Here is a 25490-nt window from a genome sequence, read left to right on the forward strand (position 1 = left end):
AAATTGATAAACCATTAGGCAGACTCATCATGATAAAAAAGGAGAGGACTCAAATCAATAGAATTAGAAATGAAAAAGGAGAAGTAACAACTGACACTGCAGAAATACAAAGGATCATGAGAGATTACTACAAGCAACTATATGCCGATAAAATGGACAACCTGGAAGAAATGGACAAATTCTTAGAAAAGCACAACCTTCTGAGACTGAACCAGGAAGAAATAGAAAATATAAACAGACTAATCACAAGCAATGAAATTGAGACTGTGATTAAAAATCTTCCAACAAACAAAAGCGCAGGACCAGATGGCTTCACAGTCGAATTCTATCAAACATTTGAGAAGAGCTAACACCTATCCTTCTCAAACTCTTCCAAAATATAGCAGAGCGAGGAACACTCCCAAACTCATTGTACAAGGCCACCATCACCCTGATACCAAAACCAGACAAAGATCACAAAGAAGGAAAACTACAGGCCAATATCACTGATGAACATCGATGCAAAGATCCTCAACAAATTACTAGCACACAGAATCCGACAGCACATTAAAAGGATCATACACCATGACCAAGTGTGGTTTATCCCAGGAATCCAAGGATTCTTCAATATACGCAAATCAATCAATGTGATAAACCATATTAACAAATTGAAGGAGAAAAACCATATGATAATCTTAATAGATTCAGAAAAAGCTTTCAGCAAAATTCAATACCCATTTATGATAAAAACCCTCCAGAAAGTAGGCATAGAGGGAACTTACCTCAACATAGCAAAGGCCATATATGACAGACCGAGAGCCAACATCTTTCTCAATGGTGAAAAACTGAAACCATTTCCTCTAAGATTAGGAATAAGACAAGGTTGTCCACTCTCATCACTATTATTCAACATAGTTTTGGAAGTTTTAGCCACAGCAATCAGAGAAGAAAAAGAAATAAAAGGAATACAAATCGGAAAAGAAGAAGTAAAGCTGTCACTGTTTGCAGATGATATGATTCTATACATAGAGAATCCTAAAGATGCTACCAGAAAAGTACTAGAGCTAATCAATGAATTTGGCAAAGTAGCAGGATACAAAATTAATGCACAGAAATCTCTTGCATTCCTATACACTAATGATAAAAAATCTGAATGAGAAATTAAGGAAACACTCCCATTTAGCATTGCAACAAAAAGAATAAAATACCTAGGAATAAACCTACCTAAGGAGACAAAAGACCTGTATGCAGAAAAGTATAAGGCACTGATGAAAGAAATTAAAGATGATACAAACAGATGGAGAGATATACCATGTTCTTGGATTGGAAGAATCAACATTGTGAAAATGACTCTGCTACCCAAAGCAATCTACAGATTCAATGCAATCCCTATGAAACTGCCAATGGCATTTTTCTCAGAACTAGAATAAAAATTTCACAATTTGTATGGAAACACAAAAGACCCAAATAGCCAAAGCAATCTTGAGAAAGAAAAACGGAACTGGAGGAATTAGGCTCCCTGACTTCAGACTATACTACAAAGCTACAGTAATCAAGACAGTATGGTACTGGCACAAAAACAGAAATACAGATCAATGGACCAGGATAGAAGGCCCAGAGATAAACCCATGCACATATGGTCACCTTATTTTTGATAACGGAGGCAAGATTATACAATGGAGAAAAGACAGCCTCTTCAATAAGTCGTGCTGGGAAAACTGGACAGCTACAAGTAAAAGAATGAAATTAGAACACTCCCTAGCACCATACACAAAAATAAACTCAGAATGGATTAAAGACCTAAATGTAAGGCTAGACACTATAAAACTCTTAGAGGAAAACATAGGCAGAACACTCTATGACATAAATCAAAGCAAGCTCCTTTTTGACCCACCTCCTAGAGAAATGGAAATAAAAACAAAAATAAACAAATGGGACCTAATGAAACTTAAAAGCTTTTGCATAACAAAGGAAACCATAAACAAGATAAAAAAACAACCCTCAGAATGGGAGAAAATATTTGCAAATGAAGCAACTGACAAAGGATTAATCTCCAAAATATACAAGCAGCTCATGCAGCTCAATATCAAAAAAACAAACAACCCAGTCCAAAAATGGAGCTAAATAGATATTTCTCCAAAGAAGATATACAGATTGCCAACAAACACATGAAAGGATGCTCAACATTACTAATCATTAGAGAAATGCAAATCAAAACTACCATGAGGTATCACCTCACACTGGTCAGAATGGCCATCATCAAAAAATCTACAAACAATAAATGCTGGAGAGGATGTGGAGAAAAGGGAACCCTCTTGCACTGTTGGTGGGAATGTAAATTGATACAGCCACTATGGAGAACAGTATGGAGGTTCCTTGAAAAACTAAAAATAGAACTACCATGTGACCCAGCAATCCCACTACTGGGCATATACCCTGAGAAAACCATAATTCAAAAAGAGTCATGTACCACAATGTTCACTGCAGCTCTATTTACAATAGCCAGGACATGGAAACAACCTAAGTGTCCATTGACAGATGAATGGGTAAAGAAGATGTGGCACATATATACAATGGACTATTACTCAGCATAAAAAGAAACAAAACTGATTTATTTGTAGTGAGGTGAATGGACCTGGAGTCTGTCATACAGATTGAAGTAAGTCAGAAAGAGAAAAACAAATACCGTATGCTAACACATATATATGGAAGCTAAAAAAAAAAGGTTCTGAAGAACTTAGGGGCAGGACAGGGATAAAGATGCAGATGTAGAGAACGGACTTGAGGACACAGGGAGGGGGAAGGGTAAGCTGGGACGAAGTGAGAGAGTGGCATGGATATATATACACTACCAAACATAAAATAGATAGCTAGTGGGAAGCAGCCACATAGCACAGGGAGATCAGCTCGGTGCTTTGTGACCACCTAAAGGGGTGGGATAGGGAGACACAAGAGGGAGGAGATATGGGGATATATGTATATGTATAGCTGACTCACTTTGTTATAAAGCACAAACCAACACACCGTTGTAAATCAACTGTACTCCAATAAAGATGTTAAAAAAATAAATAAAACTGAGATGTAACACACACAAAAAAGATACATGCACCCCAATGTTCACAGAAGCATTATTTACAATAGCCAAGATATGAAAGCAACATAAGTATCCATCAACAGATGAATGGATAAAGAAAGTATGATATATACATATATATACAAATATATATGTGTATATATATACATACATACACATACACATACAATGGAATATTATTACTCATCCATTAAAAAAAAGAAATCCCGCCATTTGCAACAACATGGAGGGATCTAGAGGGTATTATGCTTAGTGAAATAAGTCAGACAGAGAAAGACAAATACTGATGTTATTACTTATATGTGGAATCTAGAAAATAAAACAAATGAATGAATATAACCAAACAGAAACAGACTCACAGACATAGAGAACCAACAAGTGGTTACCAGTGGGGAGAGGGAAGTGGGGAGGGGCATGATAGGGGTAGGGGATTAAGAGGTAGAAACTACTATGTATAAAATAAAAAAGCAACAGGGATATATTGTACAATACAGGGAAATGTAGCCATTATTTTATAATAACTTTAAATGGAGTATAACCTATAAAAATACTGAATCACTATATTGTACACCTGAAACTAATACTGTAAATCAACTATACTTTATTTTTTTAAAAAAAGAATGTAGGCACAGACCTACTAGAGAATGGACTTGAGGATATGGGGAGGGGGAAGGGTAAGCTATGACAAAGCGAGAGAGAGGCATGGACATATATACACTACCAAATGTAAGGTAGATAGCTAGTGGGAAGCAGCCGCATAGCACAGGGAGATCAGCTCAGTGCTTTGTGACCACCTAGAGGGGTGGGATAGGGAGGGTGGGAGGGAGGGAGACGCAAGAGGGAAGAGATATGGGAACATATGTATATGTATAACTGATTCACTTTGTTATAAAGCAGAAACTAACACACCATTGTAAAGCAATTATACTCCAATAAAGATGTAAAAAAAAAAAGAAAAAGAATGTAGGTCTGGGTGCCAGCTAAGATCCCCCTCTCCTGCCTCTGAGGCACTGTCAGGGGACCTGCCACCATGCGCCATCCTCAGGCCCTTCTCAGAGGCCTGACCAGGGTGAGCTGAAATGATGGTTTGGGCCAGGTTCCCCATTAAGCCTTTGCTTCATCTTTTTTCCTGCAGAAATTTGCTTGCTGATTTTTAAATAAAAAGGGAGGGTTAACAAAGTCTTCCAAGGAGCAAATTTAAAAAAAAAGTAACATTAAATGTAATTTTAATGTAAATATTAAATGAGGGACAATGATATTGGGCTTACGTGTAAAGCCCGTAAAATCTCTTTTGAAAAACAAGTTTGAAAACCAGTGGAATAGATTGATAAATTGCTATACACACAATGTACACGAATACCCATAAATCACACATTTAGGAGTGTGTGTGTGTGTGTGCGCGCGTGTGCGCGCATGTGAGTATGTTTGCTACTGTGCCTATGAATGTGAGAATGTGAATTACCAAAGATGGCAAGAGCTGCAAGAATGCAACTGAAGCAGTGATATGGGGATCCACCAACCCCAATATCTCCTGGAAAATTAATTACAGGTGTTTGGGGGTCTAGAGGACTGTGTGCAACTGGTATCCAAATACATCCTTCCCCATCATCCTCGCACTAATTTAGCAAGGATGTCCCAGGCACTCTGCATGCCTAAACCTCTTTAATCCCCACAACCCTTTAAGGTACACCCTGTTGTTATCTGTCAGGGATACTGGGGGACTCTGCTCAGATTCCCTTTTTCTGGCTAAAGCACCATCCCCCAACTCCTGGGAATACTGGATACTGAGGGTCCCAGCTATCCCTCTACCGTGGGGAGCTGCCTTGCCCAAGGATACACCCCTCCTGGGCCCATCCATGGCCAGTGACTGGCTGGTGAGAATATCCAAAGGCTCAGGCCCCGTGCCTGCCTTTGGACAACTCGGAGGGCCATCCCAGCTCCAGAACTCCTCTAGGATCAGCTGCGTCCTCAGTTGCAAACTTCAGATCAACTTCTTGCTCTGCCCAATCCTGCCACCCTCACTTCCTTACACTATATTTCCTAAGCTCATTCTCCCACAAACCTTCTGCATGTAAGACTCTGTCTCTGAGTCTGTTTACAGGGAGCCCAATCTAAGGTGTTATCCCATTTTATAGATGTGAACCTAGGAAGTCTGTCTCCAGAGACTGTGCTCCTAAGTATTTCATGCTATTGTCTCCTAGGAAGACAAAAGTGGGCACCTCCCCCTCCCAGTCCTTTCCCCGCCTTACCCCCACACGCAGCTCCCCCTCCAGAATTTACACTGCTCTCTCTAGACTCCAGGTCTCTACTCGCTGTGAAAATTAATAAAATTTCACTAAATTGTCCTCGGGAGGCCAGAAGGGGGCGCTCTCACACGCAAATCACTCATTGATTATATTCACTCTGTCAATATACATCCCAACAGGAAGAGACATGCTTTGCATCTCCGGCAGGAAGTGACCCTACTTTAATACCACCAGCAGGAGGAAAGAAGATTTCTCCTTGCCTGGCAACAGCTCAGTCAATGAGAGACTGTCACAACTCAGCCAATAAAAAGCCACTATACTTGGAACTCTCAGTTTCCTCCAACGGATTTCTGTTTATAACAGCCCCTCCCAACTTCCCCTTCTCCTCTATAGAAGAGTTTCCTCTCCCTTGCTGAACTGGACTTGTAAGTGGTTTGCCTTAGCTGCATGTCCTGAATTGCAATTCTTTGCTGCTCCTGTATAAACCCATTTTGCTGGTAAAATAACTGGCTGCTTTGTTTTAGTTTAACGTTACCAAATACTGGTTTAAGCAAGAATTCTAGGAAGACTGAATTCCATTGAGAAAAAAGGAAGGGGGTGAGGGGGTGTTGCAATTCCATGAGAATATGGAGTTTTTCAGCTTCTTCCACCCGCCTTGCTCAGGGCTGGCCATTAGCCAGGCGGGCGCAAATTGTGTCTGAGTAACCTCTGCTCGAGCACACACAGGCAGAGCTGGCATCCATCAGTGTTCAAGGCTGTGCAACTTGTCAGCTGAAATTTATGTCAGCTGTCCTCCCCTGATCATAGAAAACTTCCCTCCTGCTTAGCAAGCTCACAGGCTAACATACCTTGACACACACTGAGGGGGTATTCTGGCCTAAAGCAGAGAGAAATGCATGGGATGTATTATGGACCTCTTCGGATGTTTTCCATACAGGATCTGGGTATATCTTTATCTAAGGATTTTCCTCAATAGTGGGAATATCACTAATGTTTAACTATATTACTTACTTTAAAATGTTTGCTCACTATTTATACTCTCAACATTTAAAAATGTACATTCTTAGGTTTCTGTATGAAAAGGCAACCAAACTTTTGCTGGGCTAATAACTATTTGGTTAGAGATAGCTTGCAAATACTACAATTTCCCTATAAAATTAGTTAGCAAATTACTTACGATATCTTTACAAACACTTCTGAAAATAATTAATAAATATTCTCATAATAAACAATAGCTTTAAAATGATCACACCTAATGGGGAGTTATTGTTCAATGAGGACAGAATTTCTGTTTGTGAAGAGGAAAACATTCCGGAGATGGATGTCTTGATGGTTTCACAACAGTGAGAATATGTTTAATGTCACTGAATTGTATACTTACAAATGGTTAAAATGGTAAATTTTATGTTATGTATATTTGATCGTAATTTTAAAAAAAGGAAAGATGGGGTTCAAAGAGTGAGAACCACTGCCACAGAAGAAGCTTTATAATGTGAGGGATCAAAACAAATGGTTGGAAAGGAAATTTTTTTTTTTTTAAAGAGCACATCTGAGTGTGAAGTATAAGTGCTTACAGTACTCCACAGGCCTGTCTGAATGATGAAGTTACGGGTGACTTGATTTTCTTTTTGGTGCTTGTCTTGTGCTTTTTACATTTTCTATAATGAACGTGTATTATTTTAGTAATCAGAAAAAGAAATATGTGTGTGTGTATATATACACACACATGAAAAAGAGGGTAGTAAAATACCCTCCCTCTCCCCAGTCAGGGAAGAAGTGAGTCAAAGGTAAGGTACTGCTTACTGCTTCCAGGATAATCTGGCCAAACTGAGATGTGTAGAACATTCCTCCAGATGGCAGCAGCTGGGCATCAAGGAGGGTCCCCAACTAGAAATGAGGGGCCAGGGTCCTGGCTTCAGCCTTATTATTATTCAGCAGGTCCTCAAGGGCCGCGATCTCCCCACCTGGAAAGTGAGGTGGTGGGGGTGATGGTCTCATTGGTTCATTTCAGCTCTGTTCACCTCTGGCTGATTCTTTTGCCCCTAATGGAGGAGAGCTTGTATAGGCGCAGGATGACAGTTACAAGTGAGGGTCTAAGTTAGAACACCTGTGTCCAAATCCCAGCTCTTCTCTCAAGAGCTCTGTGACCTTGGGTAAACTATTTAACCTCTCAGTTTCCTTGCCTGCAAAATGGTGATAATAACAGTCTCCACTGTGTGGGGTTATATTAGTTTAGCAGGGCTGCCGTAATGAAATACCACAGACTGGGTGACTTAAAAAGACATTTCTTGTCTCACAGTTCCAGGAGCTAGAGGTCCAAGATCCAGGTGTCAGCAGGGTTGGTTCCTTCTGGGGGCTGTGAGGGAGAATCTGTTCCCCAGCTATTGGTAGTTTGCTGGCAATCGTCAGCATTCTTTGGCTTATAGAGGCGTTGTTCCATCTCTGCCTTCACCTTTGTGTGGGGTTCTCCCTGTGTGCATGCCTGTCTCCAAATTTCCCCTTTTTATACGGACACTAGTTGTATTGGATTATCCTACTCCAGTATGGCCGCATCTTGACTAATTACATCTATAATGACCCTATTTCCAAATAAGGTCACATTCTGAGATACTTTGCATTAGGAGTTCAACATATGGATTCTGGGGGGGACACAATTCAACTCACAACAGGGGTTATTATGAGAACTAAATGAGATAATACATCTTAAATGTATTAAATGTCTAGCATTTAATACATTAAATACCTGGCAGAGTACCCACCATATAGTGAGCACTCAACACTGTTAGCTATTCCTATTATCATGACATTTGTCATTGCAGTAATGTTACTACAACTACCATGTCATTGAGCCCTCGCTTTGTCTGTTTCTCTCAGGGGCCCGGACACAATCTGAACATAGGGCTCTGCTGAAGCTCTCATAAGATGATATACTCCCCCACACTGCTTCTCATAAGGAAACAGCTATTTTTTCCCTGACTTGAGGAAATCACACTTGCAAGTTTTGGAAGGCTAGGCATCAATTCAAACAAATTGCTAAACCACATTATTTTGATCTTTCAAATTTATCTAACAGCAGAAGGAGTAGGTTTCTTCCCCGTGCTGTACATTATCTGCAGTCATTTGAAATTGTGTTTAAATAAACGGGGGGAGACCGGCCAAGCAGCACCCAAGAACACAGGATTTGGAGACACTTGCATTTAGAATCAGAAGACCTAGGATGTAGATCTGAACAAGGCTCACCAGCTATGCACCATGGGATCCAAGCATAGCTTTGCCTTGCTGAGCTACAATTTCCTAATTCATTCAGTCAACAAACGTGTTTCATAGACTAAGAGCCAGTATGATATAAGGCACCAGGGGTACAAAGAGGATTACAGGCCCCAGTCCCAGGCAAGGGGCTCAAAGGCTCACTGTCCGGTGGGAAAGGGCAGATGGACACACATATAACCCAGTGCAGAGAGGGGACCATAATATCCTCCACTATTAACATGGGGAGAGTGGTTCCTGCTCTCCCTCCCCTGCATCTCCTATGGTTGTTTGGACAGTTTTACTCCTCCAGCCTGGCCCAGGCCTGGCAGATAGGGGATGCTGGGAATGCTAGCTGAATTAATAGACCTGACACCTAAATGGTTAAGAACATGGGCTTGTGAGCTGTGACAGGGCGAGAGAGAGGCATGGACATATACACACTAACAAACGTAAGGTAGATAGCTAGTGGGAAGCAGCCGCATGGCACAGGGATATTGGCTCGGTGCTTTGTGACCGCCTGGAGGGGTGGGATAGGGAGGGTGGGAGGGAGGGAGACGCAAGAGGGACAAGATATGGGAACATATGTATATGTATAACTGATTCACTTTGTTATAAAGCAGAAACTAACACACCATTGTAAAGCAATTATACCCCAATAAAGATGTTAAAAAAAAAAACAACAAAAAAAGAACATGGGCTTTTGAGTCAGCCAGATTGGGCAGCTTTGAATAAACTCTGTCACTGGCTACCTATAGGATGCTGGGTAAATCATTTACCTGCTCAGCCTGTTTTTGTTTGTTTTTTTTTAAATAATGATATGGTCGCTGATTATCTAAATCATCAACTCATTTACAAATATTTATTAGGCACCTACTATATCCCAGGCACTCAGTTCTAAGTCTTAGAGATACGGCAGAAAACAAAACAGACAGTGCATAGGTAAAACAGGGCACACGTCAAGTGGGGTAACTATTGTGAAGAAGAACGAAAGGGGTGAGACTGCGATTTTAAATAGGGTGCCAGGGAGGCCACTGCGAAAGTGACATGTGGACAAAGATGTGACATTGCTTAAAGAGCCAGATGCAGCTCATTGGGAGGAGCGCTCCTGGCACTCAAAATTACACATCCCCTGCTGGGTGGCTGTTCTGAGCATCACATTCAAGAACGTGTACAGTGCTCAGGGTGCTTCCTGGGATACAGTAGGAGCTCGCATGATGTTAATGAATGTATTGCATTGAGGAACGAAGGAGATAGAGACCATAAGTGTACCCTGAGCACAGGGCAGTCACATCGAGGATTATTATTTTAGTTGTTGTTTATTACTAGCAATTAATTACCTCTAGGAAATGCTCCTGACAGTCTAAAGTCACAGAGGGCCCATGAGCAACTCCCTCTCCCTCTCAGGCTCTGGGACTTGAGCCCTAGAGAGATGCTGATGGGAGAGACTGGGGAGGGGGTAAAGGATGGGCTTCTCATCCCATCCCAGCAAGAGCCCCCCATCCCTACCCCAACACTCACACCCATGTCGGGGAGATTTCCACAACCTGTGTGAAACAGTAACACCAGCTTCAATTATCAGAGCAATAACCTGGGCATTGCTATCAGCTGATTCGAGAACTATAGACCCTGTTAATACTTCTGCTGTCAGTTCTGATAATTTACTGGGTAGAAAAAGTCTTTTTAGTTTATAGAATCCTGGAAGGCAGCAGAGTAGGAGAGTGTGACTGAATTTCTCAATCACGTGCAGATTCAACCCCACAAAGTTAACTCAAGGTTACCAGTGTTTACTGAGCATCTTCCACGTGTAAAGCAGTAGACGAAGTACTGTGGGAACCAGAGGGGTGAAAAACTGTGGTCGCTACAAATCTGGGAGCTGCTAATTCATTGGAGGATATGAATATGGCTCTCCCACAGGCTGACTGCAAGAGGCAGGGGTAGGAGCAGAGTGCAATGGCGTATAAGGGAGATGAGTCCGGAACCCTCTACCTGGTGTGGGGGAGGTGATGGGGGGATTGGTGCTAAACTTAACACAGAGATAACAATTAGTTTACAGTAAAAATTCCCTCTTGAAAATGTTTAAATTGTCTAAAAAGACACACAGGTGTCTTAGATTGGGTCCCCTAGAAGTACAGCCTAGGACAGGGAATCGTGTGCAAGCGATTGATTAAAGACATGTTCTCAGGAGAAAACTGTAAAGGAGAGAGGAAAAGGGAAGAGGCCAAGCTCCGATGTGTTTTCAGGTGAGGCAAGTCTCAGCCTAATCATCCAGGGAGCCCTGGAGGCGAATCGCGCTGGTGTCATACCACCACACCAGCCAGTCATCGCTGCAGGCTGCTGGGGGGTGGGGTGTGAATCCCAGGCACCTCCAGGCCTGGAGGCTCCAATTGCCCAAGGTGGGGGATATTAGCAGGGGTACCTGCACAGCTGGGGGATGGGCAAACCTCATCAAACCCCTAAAAGGGATCCCAGAAGGTCTGGCTGGGCACCAACAGCATCTGGTCCGTTAGTTTTTGTGTATGATGCTGAGTGATAATACTTAGGGCCATGGGGCTTTGAGCGGCATGGAGCTAGACTAAAGGGAGGAACAGAGGGACGTCTGTGAGCAGATGCCTTCCACATTTAAGGTAACTATCAAATCCTCAGAGTGAATGTCAGCAGCAGGTAGAGAACTCAAAAGTGTTCCTGCAAACTTAATACAAGTTCATAGATTTGTTTATTGTTGAGAGAATTAAATGAGATAATGTATGTGAAACAGACTGGCACTTAGGAGGTAGAGGATGACTGTTGGACTTGATTACGAACATTCCTTGATTAAGACCCACATAAACTGTGCTTTGAAAAATCACTATTGCAATAGCAGTGGTAGTAATAATAATAATAGTAATGATGATGATGCAGTTATAGGGTACTAAACACAGTCGTTAATTCTCATATCAACCCTATGAAGTAGATATTTCCCTGCATAGATGAGGAACCTGAGGCACAGAAAGGTAAACAATTTCCTTGAGGTCACACAGGGAAAGTGCTGGACTGGACTGTGGCCTCCTTTTGCCTGACTTTTCAAATCTGCATTTCCTATTACAGTTTTCACTGGCCATGCCCTGGGAAATGTGCATTTTATCTGAGTTTGCGGATGGGCTGCTTAGCCAGGGAATAAAGGGTGAGAGATTAGGTTTCCAAACCAGCTCCTATGTTAATTTTGTGTATAATGCAATTCCAGTGGAACTCCCTGGGTCTGGGATGGGGTGGAGACAAGTGGGGTGCAGAGGAAGTTCTGGAAGGGTTTGTTGTTGATCTTGGGTAATGGTCAAGAAAGGCTCATGAAAGAGGGTCTCTTAGAACATAAAACCCTGAGTAGCGTTGGGAGCTAGCACGAGGTCACTGGGACAAGCCCCATGTTCTAGGACATGCAGTTGGCACATCACACTCGTACCACGGCAGAGCTTCTGACAAGCTCTCTAGTGATTGCGTCAAGGATAAAATCGAAACAGGTGGAATCATGAGAGTCCAGGGGACGGAGTCATGACTGGTTGAATGACCAGGCCCCAAAGGGGTCAAATCCTAAATTGGTAGGGTTTTCTCTACCTCTGGATGGAGCTCCTAGAGCTCTGTTTCTTGTCTCACTCAAATTCAACCTAAAAAAAAAAAATCTATAGGCTAAATGATGATATCAAATATAAGGCACGAATGGGTGGCTGGTGGGAAGCTTCTGTATTGGAGAATAAAACCAGGACCCCAAAAGATCAGAGAGGCAGGAGAGATGGGCCGACTTGAACAAGATGATGTTTAACTCACTCGTGTGTGTGTGTGTGTGTGTGTGCATGTGCATGTGAGTAGTGTAGCTTCCTATTTGATAAAAAAATCAACTGCACAACTTCAGGGTCACAGTAGGGCCAGGCAACAGTGGTTGTGAAATAAATGGGGCTTCAGCCAACACACGATCTCCCTGGGATGAGGAGCTGGTTGGCTTCCTCTAACCACCTGGTTCCAAGAACTTAGTGACTGCAATCCCAACCAAACTGAGCTTACTCTAGGATGTCCTCTTTTCAGGTAAAATGTTAGCGGGGGAGGAGGGGGGGCAGTATTTGAGTCTTAGCAGAGATAATTTTTTTAAAATCTTGCATAAAAACTTGAAGTTTAAGGGACACACTGCCAAAGGCTGGATTCCCGCTCTTCAGCAACAAACACAAATAGATCAATAAACTCTGAAAATTGCCACCTGCTTGTCTTCATCACCTTCTTGGTGAGATCAATTAGCGATAACAGCTTTCAGAGGTGACTGCCTGAACCTAAGGCTGCAGGCCTCTCCTGACAGATGTTAAATTGAGATGTCCAGACTCACAGCTGGTTGAGAGAGGCTGGGCAGAGGGTGAAGATAGGGTCGATTATTTGGAGGAACTCATGGGTCACCCTCCTTGCAGCTGTGACTGCTTCTATATGAGGTCCACCCATAGGGAGTAAAGAGGTGATCACAGGAAATAGTTTAGCAAGAATGGGCCCTCTTCTCACAATCAAAGATATTACCAGCAGCCCTTTCAATTTCTCTATGGCCAGGTGCTCTTGGAAGCCTCACAGCCCCCAGCCAAACCTGGGGTGCATACTCTCAGTGACTTCCCAGAGAAACTATTACACACATTACACCTACACAATAGGGTATAATGAGATTCTATTAATTTAGCCTCTGTCATAGGCACCACAAAGTAAATATGGTGTCGTTTAAAAAGACAAGCCAGAAGAAACATTTACTAAAGGGGGAATACTGCTGGTTAGAGCCATTGTATCTTGGTCTGACATACTCAAAGGATGTGTCCATTTTGAGATCTGGTACATCACCTTTTTTAAAAGAGACTGGAAACTGGGAGGAATTAAAAAATGATCACCCAAAGAAAATTTAAGCTTTGATTTTTTCACCTGGAAACTTAGCACATGTTCCGAAGCCAGCTTTGAAGGGTTATGGATATAAGCTTGTGTTGAATTTAGTGCCTCTTTGGTAGAAAAGCCTACTTGGAGGAGTCTATTAAGCCACAGTACATGGCCCTGAGTGCTGGGAAGGGGGGAGCCTGGCACTGTACCCTTGCTCCCCAGCACATGGCACAGGGAGAACCTACAGCACAGGCGCCTTGCAGTTACCCACACATGGAATTTTGCTCACTGAACTGTGAAAATCGAGGACAGCTCCTTGGTCTTTACTCCCATAAACAGAATGAAGCTCTCCCTCCAAGGGTGTTGGGTTGACCTTGAACAGTGCCCAGCAATTGTTCATTTACTGTCTCTCCCTGACTGGGCAGGGAGCCCTTGAGGGACAGACCATGTTATTCCTCTCTATGCTCCCAGCACAGGGTCTGCTAAGGAGCGAATGAATGGAGGAACAAATACATCTCTGACAGGTTTAAAATCAAAAAGTGTGTGTGTGTGTGTGTGTGTGTGTGTGTGTGTGTGTGTGCATGCACGTGAACATACAACAGAGCTCCAAGCAATTCTCAAGGCTGTTACTTGAGACTCACCGGGACTGCTTGTTAATAATGGATATGTTCTGGCGCTACCTCAAAGCCACTGGATCAGAAGTTCTGAGGCAGGGCTAGGAAATCTGAATTTTTAACGAAGCTCCCTGGGAGATTCTCATATACATAGAAGTTTAGGAATCCTTGCCCTAGATGAACGCTGCTGAGCTGGGATTCTCAGAATGCTCTGGGCTTTGGAGACCTAACAGCCAATTCGAGCCTGAGTTTCTGTCACATGTTTGGCAGAAGAAGGGTTTCCAGGTGAGAAAGCATTCTGAAATCTGCAGACCAGAGAGAGGTAATGACAGGGCCAGAATTCAGAACTGTGTACTCAGCGAATCAGAGGTGGCAGGACCCCTAGGCCATCAGTGTGTAGGTGGGGACACAGATCTCGTTCTCCAGTGTTCTCTGAGGAGGGTAGCTGGGAGGAGAGCTCCTTAGAAAATAAAAGAGAGCTGGGCCCCAAGCTAAGCCAGATTCCTGATCTGGGATGCCTGGATGAAATGTCTTCTTCAACACGCCAACCGGCAGCCACAGGCCCAGCTCCCAGGCGAGAGTGCCTACTGAATCAATTGAAATTGAGTCATGGATATAATTAATTTAATGTGTTTAAATGATTTTCCGTATAGTAAACATGCTGAATGAGGGTGACCCAGAATAAAGTGTCTGCCTGAGAGTGGAAAAATGGATACCGTGTGTGCTGTATAATGAAAACCCTTCAGCAAATAGAAAATGCTTCAATTTATTTCTACCTCCTGTTCCTTTCCTAACTCTTTATTTATGGCTAAACTTGGCCTTCTGTGGTCTCCTTGGATCACAGGGACACTTTTTATTTTGTCAGAAGATGGCCTTTTTTCTCTGATCAGAAGACAATTTTAATGAAACCTGTCTACAGCCCAGTGACAAGCACATATTAATATGTGACAAAGGGGATAAGGAGGAAGGGAAAAAAACCCTGAAGAAATGTTTCACTATTACAATCTCTTTCTCAACTAACGGAGGACTTGTACAAGGAGGAGGGAGAGGGCATGGAGTATGGTTGGGGCAGGCCCATCGGAACCACCGTCCTGCCTGAATCAAACCTTCTTTCCGTGTGACTTTGAAACTCCCCCTCTGTACCTCAGATACTCATCCACAACCCAAAGGGGCTAAATCTGAGGATCTCTAAGATCGCTTTCAGTTCTGACATTTGCTGAATTATGAGTCACAAACCAGAGCCGGCAAAAATATGTGTCAAGGAATTTCCCATTAAAAAGAAACTCATCTTCAAGCTGGGTAAAGCATTTCAAGCAGCCTCATCGAATTGCTCATCAAGTAGGGGTTATGTATTATTTGACAGCACTTAGGAGTAGTTATAAATGATTTCCACCTAAGGTACATCAGGCATCTAGACAATATGCCGAGTTCTAGGATTATGAGAGGCTTCCTAGATTCTGTAGCTCTCTATCCGGCCATTTCCACTTGGGATACTATGAATTCATTCTATAAAATAAGAAACAAAGTGTGATGATGGCCTGAAAAAGTGTATCCACACTTTGAGACAGCTTTATCACAATGCGACCGGTGGGACCTCTGGCGAATCCCACCCCTCTCTAAGGGTCAGTCTCTGAATTTGTAACATGGGCAGAAAGGACTTCTGAGGTATTTGGTGCTCTGTGGAGCCTTTCTGAGGGAGGGGTATCAGCGGCTGTGGGGCGGGCCATGGAGGGGGCTGATCAGGCAGGGCTTTGGGCTCTTCTTCCATTCACCGGAGAATCTCCTTAATTTATCTTATATACCAGGCACTAGGTAAAATTTTATAACAAAATGTTCTGAGGATAAAAAAAGAATTTTTGAAACCACTGGGCTAAGGCAAGTTGTTAAAGCTTCTAGTCTGAGTCTAGTCTAGACATGTCTTTTGCTGATGACTAATTACAGCCTTTACTTCTAAACTGTGGAGCAGATGCCCAGGTCTCAGGTCAAGAGAGGCTCTATTCAGGAATGTAGAAATATCCTTCTTATAGCAAACCTCAATGCTCCCCAACGCCCAGAGCAGTGGTTCTCAAACTCTAGTGTGCATTAGAATCACCTGGAGGGTCTGTTAAACCACAGATGGCTGGGCCCCAACCCTGGAGATTCTGACCCAGTAAGTCTGGGGTTAGGCTCAGGAATTTGCATTTCTAACCAGCTCCCAGGAGATGCTGGTACTACTGGTCAAGGCACACTTGGAGAATCTCATTGGCCTTTAAGATAAAAGCCAGCCTCCTTAGCTCTTCCCTAGAGAACTGGGCCCCAACTTACCTTCCCAGTCTCATCATCCTCCCGTCCAATATTCCCGACAAAGTAACCGTCCCTGCTGCACGCGTGCATCTTTCCCGTGCTCACCATGCCCCATCTGGCCGGACCGCCAGCCCCTCTCTGCATGTCTAAGGCACAGCTCAAATGCTGCCACTTCCAAAAAGGCTTCCATGACTATTTCATCAAAAGTCACAGAAATCCCTCTGGGCTCACACAGTCTCTCCTATGGTGCTGAGCACTTTTAACCTCTTCCTGTCATTTGAGTCCAGGTCTCAACCCTGTATCTGGACCACAGGCTCCAGGACAAGGAGCCCATTTTACTACCCTGGCGTCCACACCACAGTCTACACTCAGCACCTGCACAAGCCCTGGCCTGTCAGACCAACAAAGCAAGCCTGAGCGTACGCACAAAAGAACACGAACATGTAAGAAATACACAAATCATCTCATCTTATTTACTCCCAAGAGAGACTGATTCTCTAAATGACTCTTCAAATTAGAACAAAGGACAGCACTTTAGAGTCCATTTCAACCTATTCTTTAAGCAAATTTTCCTTATTTTCTGGGAGCAGAGTCAGTGACAAATACATCATCGTGAGACATGAATAACTACCATTTATGGCCATTACCAGAAGGTAGTGTGATGCAGCAATTAAGAGCTAGACCCAGGTTCAAATCCCAGCTCTACCTCTGATTAGCTGTGGTACTTAAATGCTCTGAGCTTCAGGCTCCTCACATTTATGGGATGATAATAGCACCTACTTCCTACAGATGGCATACGGATGCAGTGGGACTATTATTAACTACAACCACCACTAGCATTTACTGAGTGCTTACACGGGCCTAGCATTAGACATACATCATCGAGCTAATCTACATAAAGTGTACCCACGTTTTGAGACAGCTTTGCCACAATGCTACTGGTGGGACCCCTGGCAAATCTCATCCCGCTCTAAGGCTCAGTCTGTGAATTTGCACCATGGACAAAAAGGACTTCTGGGGTATTTGGTGCTCTGTGGAGCCTTTTTTGAGGGAGGGGTCTCAGGGGCTGTGGAGAGGGACATGGAGGGGGCTTAGCACATATCTAGCACATAATAAGCATTCAAGAAATAACAGTGATTCTTATCACGGCTAATTTTCCTGATTTCTGCACAAGACAGATATTATTATCCCCATTTCCCAGCTGAGAATCTTGAAGCTCAGAGCAAGTAGCTTGCTCAACAAACACTAGCAGTTTTTAATTTGTAACACCTAATCTTTATGACTACTTTGCCAGGTAGGTATTATTCCCATTTTGGGGATGAAAATTCCGTGGTCTGAAGATGGAAACTTGAAAGTGAAGGCTCAGGATTTGAACCTGACTTTGGGTCTAGAGCTTCTGCTGGCCCACCCCACCCCTCCACCTGGTGGATTCCACCTGCTCTGTGTGCGGTCAACTCACTATGGCCTTTCTAATCCATGAGTTATAGAGAAGCAGTTTCTCAACATGTCAGAGAGCGTTACCGCATGTGCCCGTTTCAGCAGCCCTGCAATCGTAAAGCCCACAGGAAGTTATTTCAACAATTGAGGAAATGGACTGTATATCAGAGGGCCTGTGACACAGCCCCTCTTGCCTTGTATGTCTCTAAGGGGCACTAAGGAAAGCAGAGCCTGGGGGCCTGGGACTGACCGTGACCCCGAAGAAGTTGGTCTCGTTCATGGCGTTGAGGATGATCCTGCCCAGTGTGTGGTCCGTGTAGTTGAAGTCCTGGATCCGCTGGTGCCGGCTGCTGGCGTGCAGCGTCTCCATGGCCCTCTGCAGCGTCTTGGCGATGACCCAGATGCCATCGTAGGCGTACCCATGGAACTTGCTGGGCCCCACGCCTGACCGCTTGTTGTTGTACTCTCTCTCATACTGCTGCGGCGTCTGGAAAACAAGGAGACCAGGGGACACCAGGTTATAGCCAGCAGGGACATCAGGCACACAGTGCTGAAAGCTGACACTCCCCAAAGCTTACTGTGAGCCAGGCACGGTGCTAGGCTCTTAAATGTGCATTATCTCATCTAATCCCCACAACAACCCTGTACGGTGGTACTATTCTTATCTCCATTTACTTACAGATGAGAAAATTGACTCAGGAAAGTCAACTTGCCTAGGCCCAAGTGAGTGGCGGGGCTGGCATCTGAACCCTGGCTGTCTGCCAAGACTAGGCTGAAGGAAAAATGCACTCTAACAGGCCTCCCCCTGACATTTGCAGGGCCTAGAGCTAGAGCATCAGTGAAGGCCCACATACCATATGTCTAAATATTAAGTTACAGGCAAGCAAACCAATTGTTCAGTAAAATATTTTCTATCTTTCCATCATAACGGGTTAAAGGAAGGTAAATATACCTTCCTTAGGATCTGGAAGGCCAAGTTTGAATTCAGAAGTCTGGGGCCCCTCAGAGCTTCAGTCCGGACACAGCAGCACAGGGGGGCTGACCTTGCTCTGTGGTCCACTCACCCTCTTCTCTTCCCACCTGGCTCCACCCCACAGGCCAGCCAAGCTCAGTCCACACTTCCTCCCCCTTCCAGCATCAGTAGCCCCTTGACCACCCCAGAAGCTCAGTCCTCCCTAAAGAGGCTCTTTGGACCCTAGATGTGGCTCCAGGCATTTGGGCATGGAATTCAGGGCACGGCCTTAGGAGGGGGAAAGCGGTACAGGCTCCAGGAGGGCAGGGCCCCATGGCCTTGTGAATTCTGAACCCCATGGGGTCTGAGTGAGGTCCGCTTAGAGCATGGGGCCCAGGGCAGGTCCTAGTTGCCCAGGTGTAAGGTCTGTTCTGACCTCTACATTGTACCCTTCCCTTTCATCTTCCATAATATAGTAGGGTCTGTGAATAACTCAGCATTTAAAAAAAAGAATTTTTTTCTCCCATTGAGCTGACTTTCATAAAAGAATTTCATTGGTAATATTAACATTCTGATTGAGGCCACAAAGTAATGAAACTGCCTTTTTACTCTAGTCCCTGAGGCTTATAGATCCAAATGAATGCCGCTCTAGGGGAACCCATTACCCTCAGCCCTTCTGTGGGCTTTTTCTCAAATCACTTCTAAACTTTCCTGCCAGAAATGTCATCAGAGCCCACAGCTTAGTCTTTGGAAGAACCCTCCTTGGGCACAAATCACACATAGAAACCATCAACTCACTGTCAGTTTATACCAGAAAAGGCCCTTAGCGATGGTCACACACGCCCCCTCAACCTGCAGCTGGAGACACAGAGAGGTCTAGAGATTTGGCCAAGGTCACACAGCGTGTGTGTGTGTGTGTGTGTGTGTGTGTGTGTGTGTGTGTGTGTGTGGCTAGACTGGTCCCATTCTAGCTTTGCTGCTTCTCTCATGTTTGACTTTTGAAGTCATAACTGCCTTCCACCCCAGGTTGTTTGGGGCCAGGTCTAGTGCCCAGGGAGGGTGGTGAACTTGAGCCGTCGAAGGCTGGGTTGTTCCGTGGCTGGAGCTCGAGTCCCTTGCCCTTGGCTCAAGGTTTAGCAGAGCCTGGGTTCAGCCAAGCCCCTCCAGAGGTGGAACCTGCAGACGACCAAATCAGGAATCTGCCTGACCAAATGTGATTGGTGTCCCAGCAACAAATCCACTGCCTTTTTTTTTTTTTTAAATCATTTGGCTCCTACTGGATGGCTCAGGTTTTATCCATTTATAACTTCCTTTGGAAATGCATCACATCCAGCCATCACTATTCTGTTCATCACTCAAAATACCCGGCAGAAGCTCTTCAATTCCAAGGGTTCTTCAAGGAGACAGCACCGTCTCTAGCCCAGCCCAGCTTCTTGAGCCCCTCCTCACAAAAAACTGCACCCCTCCACCCATCATCCTTCGCCGTCTCACTCCTCATCAGGGAGCATGAAACAGTCCATTATGAAACTCTCTCTTCCCTAAACCTTTTGTGTCCTTGGATCACACCAAGTCTGTTTGCAGCTTGGGGCTGTTGCACTAGATGCTTCCTCTGCCAGAAAGCTTCTTCCCCAGCTCTCACGTGATATTCTCGGCACACAAATTTTAACGTGTGTCATTTCCCCCGCCCCGCCCCAGGCATTCTCTATCCACGGGTTTTATCTTATTGCACTTTTCACTTCCTGCAATTTACCTACCCACAGAATTAAGCTCCATGGGGTCAGGGATGTTATCTGTTTTGACCACAGAACCCAAAACAATACCTGCAGAGACCCTTTCTAAGAATCAGTTACTCCATCTGAAAAGCAAGGAGGTTGGACTAGGTGACTTAGAAGCTTCCTCTTAGCTATCGAGGCAGGAGCCTGGCACAGTGGTAAGAACACAGGATTTGGAAGCAGGCCGACCTGTCCTCTAGCCCCAGCTCTGTGGTTTACTAATTGTGACCTGAGGCGGGATCCTATCTCCTCCAGGTCTCTGCATCCTCCCTTGCTGGGTGGCCATGAGGGTTCCATGAGATGAAGTGTGCAGAGCGTCAGTCCTGTGTCCAGGACATGGTAGGTGCTCCACAAATGACAGCCACTACTATTAATAGTACAGGTGGTTGTTCACCTGGCCACCTGGCACAGCTGCTCACCCAGGACACCCTGAAGGCCCAAGACTATGCCTGTGCTGATAGGGGTTAACAGCCCTCCAGCGCATGGATGTCCTACCTTTAGTTCCTTAGCTAATTTCCAATTATTGGACATTTAGTCTTTTCCTAATTGTTCCAAACTACAGAACTGCAAAAAAGCATCCTTGTGTCTAAATTTTCTGAACACACACTGGTAATTATTTTTTCAGAAGAAATTCCCAGCTGTGTAATTGCAGAGGCAAAAGGTACAAAAACCTTAAACGCTATTCACACATATAAAGGGCCAAATTATCCTCCCCAAATATGAAAAGCTAGAATTCCACTGTATGAAAGTACCCATTTCCTTGCATCCTGGACCACAATAGGTATTTCAATTTTTAAAATCATTGTCAGTTTCTTAGGTTAAGGAAAAAAAGTACATCTCATTTTAATTTGCATTTCTCTGATTAATGATGAAGAGTGAGCTCCTTTCACATATTGATGGGCAACTTTCACTTCCAAGGTGCGTTTGCTCTTATTGTTACGGTGAGAGTCACAACTTTTAAGGATACTTTGTTTCAATGCATCCTTGTTATTTTTCCATCTTTCACTATTTGGCTATATTTTTCTTTATTTTAAAAGGCAATTTAGGTCTATTTCAGGCTATTAATTCAGCTATTGGCTATTTTTTTTTTTGCAGTAAGGGGGCCTCTCACTGTTGTGGCCTCTCCTGTTGCGGAGCACAGGCTCCGGACGCACAGGCTCAGGGGCCATGGCTCACGGGCCCAGCCGCTCCGCGGCATGTGGGATCTTCCCGGACCAGGGCACGAACCCATGTCCCCTGTATTGGCAGGCAGACTCTCAACCACTGTGCCACCCGGGAAGCCCTGGCTATTTTTAAAGTATTAAAAATTTACTTGAATGTCTATCTAATTAATTGTTTAAGCATAAAAGGAATGAGGCCCCTTTGACCTCTTCTCTCCCAGATTTTGCTGCTGTGAGTCTTGCTCTGATGCAGGCAAAGGCATCCAAGGGCTGGTAGTGTCTCTGTGGGTCCTGTTTGTTCAACCTGATGATTACATTCAGATGACATTTCCAGACTTCCTCCCTATCCAGGATATGCCACTGGGGCATCCTTAAAGGTTTCTGTGACCCTCTTAAAGTTGGAGGGGGGAGTCAGACCTGAGGGGAACAGACACAGTATGGTCTCATCAGGAGGTAAACGAGTGTGGTTTTTTAACTTCTTTGATATAGTTTATTGGTGATGTTTTTTGTGTGTAGACAGTAGAGGGGATCAAGATCAGACTGTTTATTCAATTTGACGTTGGGACCAACACAAGCCCCTATATATTTTTTAATATGTACCACTTGTAAATCCCTATCTTTTCTATCTCATAAGACTGTTCTTCATCCAGGGGAAAGGGGGGTGGAAGACCCTGGCAATGTGGCTGTTTACCTCACTTCTGTGGGTAGAGTCCTTGGAGTGGGACACCAGTGTAGCTTAGCTCTGAAAGGTGACCTCATTTTGCAAGCACCACGTTGAAGTCATTGCTACCACACTATATCCCAGACCATTCATCACTGTTCCCAGGTGAAGCCGGCACTGATCTCCCTCAGGCAAAACAATGACAGCAGGAAGAAACACTCTCACAATTGTCTGAGCAAAAGTAATAGCTGTTCTTAAAGCAGGTCTCCAATTATTCAGGGCACAAGAATTTCTTCCACTGTAAAGCAGACACTGAAAACTGATTGATTACTCATTCTCTGAGGTCAAGTTTACCATGAGAAGCTAAAAGTTTCTGAGAAAATAACTTTATATAGAGAGTCCCAATTACTGACATGTTGTGTTCCACATATTTTTGAAAGGCAGTTGTTGGAACTTGGAACATAGTTTCATACAGAAACTATGTTATAAATAGTGGTTAGGTTCCCAGGCTAGCCCACATAAGCTTGCTACCCCACAGTATGACTAAACTTTATGGGTCTGTCATTCCAACAGAACCAAGTCGAGTCCTGCTTTCTAGGGGAGGTGAGGCTCATGGACAGAAAAGAGGAGAAAGGGGAAACATCTCCTTCCACATCTCCAATTGCCACTCCCCAGACTGGAAAAACTGGCAGAGTCTCTCTCTAGCATCCCTTGTGGGATGCTGGAACCACAGTCTCATTTGGAAGGTACACTAGGGGACAGTCTAGTGGTTCTTTTACTCCAGTTTGTAGGTCACCCAGGGAGCCTGTTAAAAGTGCAGATGCCAGGGCCCTACATTTTGTTTATTGTGTCTGTGGGATAACTTGGGCATCTGTATTTTAAAAAATCCTTTAAGATTTCAAAATACATAAATTGGTTACCACTGATTAAGTCCCTCTCACAATCTGATTCTTGGATTTTCTCAGTAGCAACTTCCAAGTATTTGTTGAGCCTTTTCTGAGACTCCTCCAGCGTTGGGAAGGTCACTATGTCTTCAGGGAGAGTCTTCCACTTAAGGGATGCCTGACGTCTATGAGACTAGTCTTCCAGATACAGAGTTTACACCTATCTCCCTGTAACTTGCTATGTCTTCCTGTGGAGCCACAATGAACCTGTCTGCTCCCTCTTATCCACAACAGCACCTCAAATTGCTGAAGTCAGTGACATGCTTACCCTGTCCCCAATATGCTATTCTTCACCTTTTAAGCAAAAGAGTCTCAGGTCAGACTTCTACTCTGACTATGATGAAATAAATTATGTCAGACAAAAGCTCTCATGAAGAACATTAAGGAAAGCAGCATAAAATATAAAAATAGCTATCCAAAGGTATCAGAAAGCAACCAGGACATCTAGGACTTGAGGAACCAAGATTCTGGAGAGAAGAGAAGTGTTTTGAGAAGAGTCCAACATTCTTTGCTGCTTCCTCTGGAAGCATTTGCTGATTTGTAAGTGGGAAGGTTAGCTGTAGGAATAGAAAACACTGGATCAGAGTTTTCAGCAGTCCCTCAGAGATGGGAAGACAAAAAAACTATAGTTCAGGGTTATCAGGGTAGCAAGGCTTATAGGCAAAGGTCTCAGAGGAAGAGGAACTACAGAATACCAGTATGCAGACTGACATTTGCACTTGAAATATTCGGTGATAACTAAGCTGCATAAAGCAAGAGGCTGAGAAGCCAAGCAAAAAGTGGTGTCTAAGGGGTTAAGGAAGTAAGCAGATGTGTTTGGAGTTTCATGGCATTAGGAAGACAAAAATTGGAATCCAGGGCCAATCCAGTAAACACCCCAGGATTTGAGAATGCTGAAGGACAGACAGGAGTAAGGGCAAACCAAAATAGACCAGCCCTTGTGAAAACTAAAACCAAGCTTGGAATCATCTCAATTCTTTATTGGATAAAGTGATCTGCTCCTATTCTAACAGCTTGCTTGAAGCGAAATAAATCTTCTCTGGAGAAAGTAATGCCATCTGTGGCTTCTTTAATTTTTCATAACCAATTTAATGAATTAAACTTACTAGGTACGCCAGGTGATAGGATCAAATTTTAAAAAACACAAGAAAAAAAGAAGGAAAGAAGGAAGAAAGAAAGAAAGGAAGGAAAGAAGAAAATAGGCAATAGAAGCAGACCCACAGGTGATCCATATCTTGAAGTTATTAGACATGGACTTTAACATAGCAGGTTTATATGTTCAAGAAAATAGATAAAAGATATAGAATATCACCAGAAAACTGGAAGCAATGAAAGAAAAAAAGAATAAAATGAAAATCCTAAAAAAATTTAAAAATACAACAACAAATGAAACTAAGAACTCAACAGATGGATGAAGCAGCATATTAGACACAGCAGAAAGTAGGTTAGTGAACTGGAAGAAAGGTTAGTAGTAAATATTCAGACTGAGGCACAGGGAGGAAAAAAGGATAGAAAACAGGAAATGAACATAAGAGATATATGGAATGTGTTGAAAAGGTATAGCACATGTATAACTGGTGTCCTAAAATGTGAGGAAAGAGAGGATAGGTAGAAGCAATATTTAAGAGATATTTTCCTAGAATTTCCCCAAATACATATCAATCCACTGATTCATGAAGTTCCATAAAGCTTAAACTCCAATCAAGATAAACCCAGGGGCTTCCCTGGTGGCGCAGTGGTTGGGAGTCTGCCTGCCGATGCAGGGGACGCGGGTTCATGCCCCGGTCTGGGAGGATCCCGCGTGCCGTGGAGCAGCTGGGCCCATGAGCCATGGCCGCTGAGCCTGCACATCCGGAGCCTGTGCTCCACAACAGGAGAGGCCACAACAGTGAGAGGCCTGCGTACCGCAAAAAAAAAAAAAAAAAAAAAAAAAAAGCAGTTAGAGAAAAAAAAAAAGGATGCATGATCTTCAAAATAGCAACAATAAGGCTGATGGCTGATTTAACAGAAACAGTGGACGCCAGAAGACAATGAAATGACATCTGAAAGTGCTAAAAGAAAATAACAAACCAGCTAGAATTCTACACCTAGTTAATATATCTCTCAATCTTAAAGATGAAAGAAAATTTTAGACAATCAGAAACTGAGAGAATATGTCTCCAGCAAACCCGCAGTAAAAGCAAGACCAAGAGGAGTTCTTCAGGCAGAAGGAAAGTGATCATAAACAGAACACAAA

General features: G+C 43.7%; 1 protein-coding gene across 1 annotated transcript in view; it reads right to left on the minus strand.

Moving 5' to 3' along the window:
• GABBR2 (gamma-aminobutyric acid type B receptor subunit 2) overlaps positions 1-25490 on the minus strand; it is a 365880-nt gene that overhangs the window by 128705 nt on the left and 211685 nt on the right. Inside the window, exon 7 of the mRNA XM_029201547.1 lies at positions 18016-18252. Coding sequence (XP_029057380.1) covers positions 18016-18252 — 237 coding nt within the window. The remainder of the gene's footprint in view (positions 1-18015; positions 18253-25490) is intronic.

This window comes from Monodon monoceros, unplaced genomic scaffold, assembly GCF_005190385.1.
Source record: "Monodon monoceros isolate NGI ecotype Baffin Bay Population unplaced genomic scaffold, NGI_Narwhal_1 Super_Scaffold_5, whole genome shotgun sequence".
Classification (NCBI taxonomy): domain Eukaryota; kingdom Metazoa; phylum Chordata; class Mammalia; order Artiodactyla; family Monodontidae; genus Monodon; species Monodon monoceros.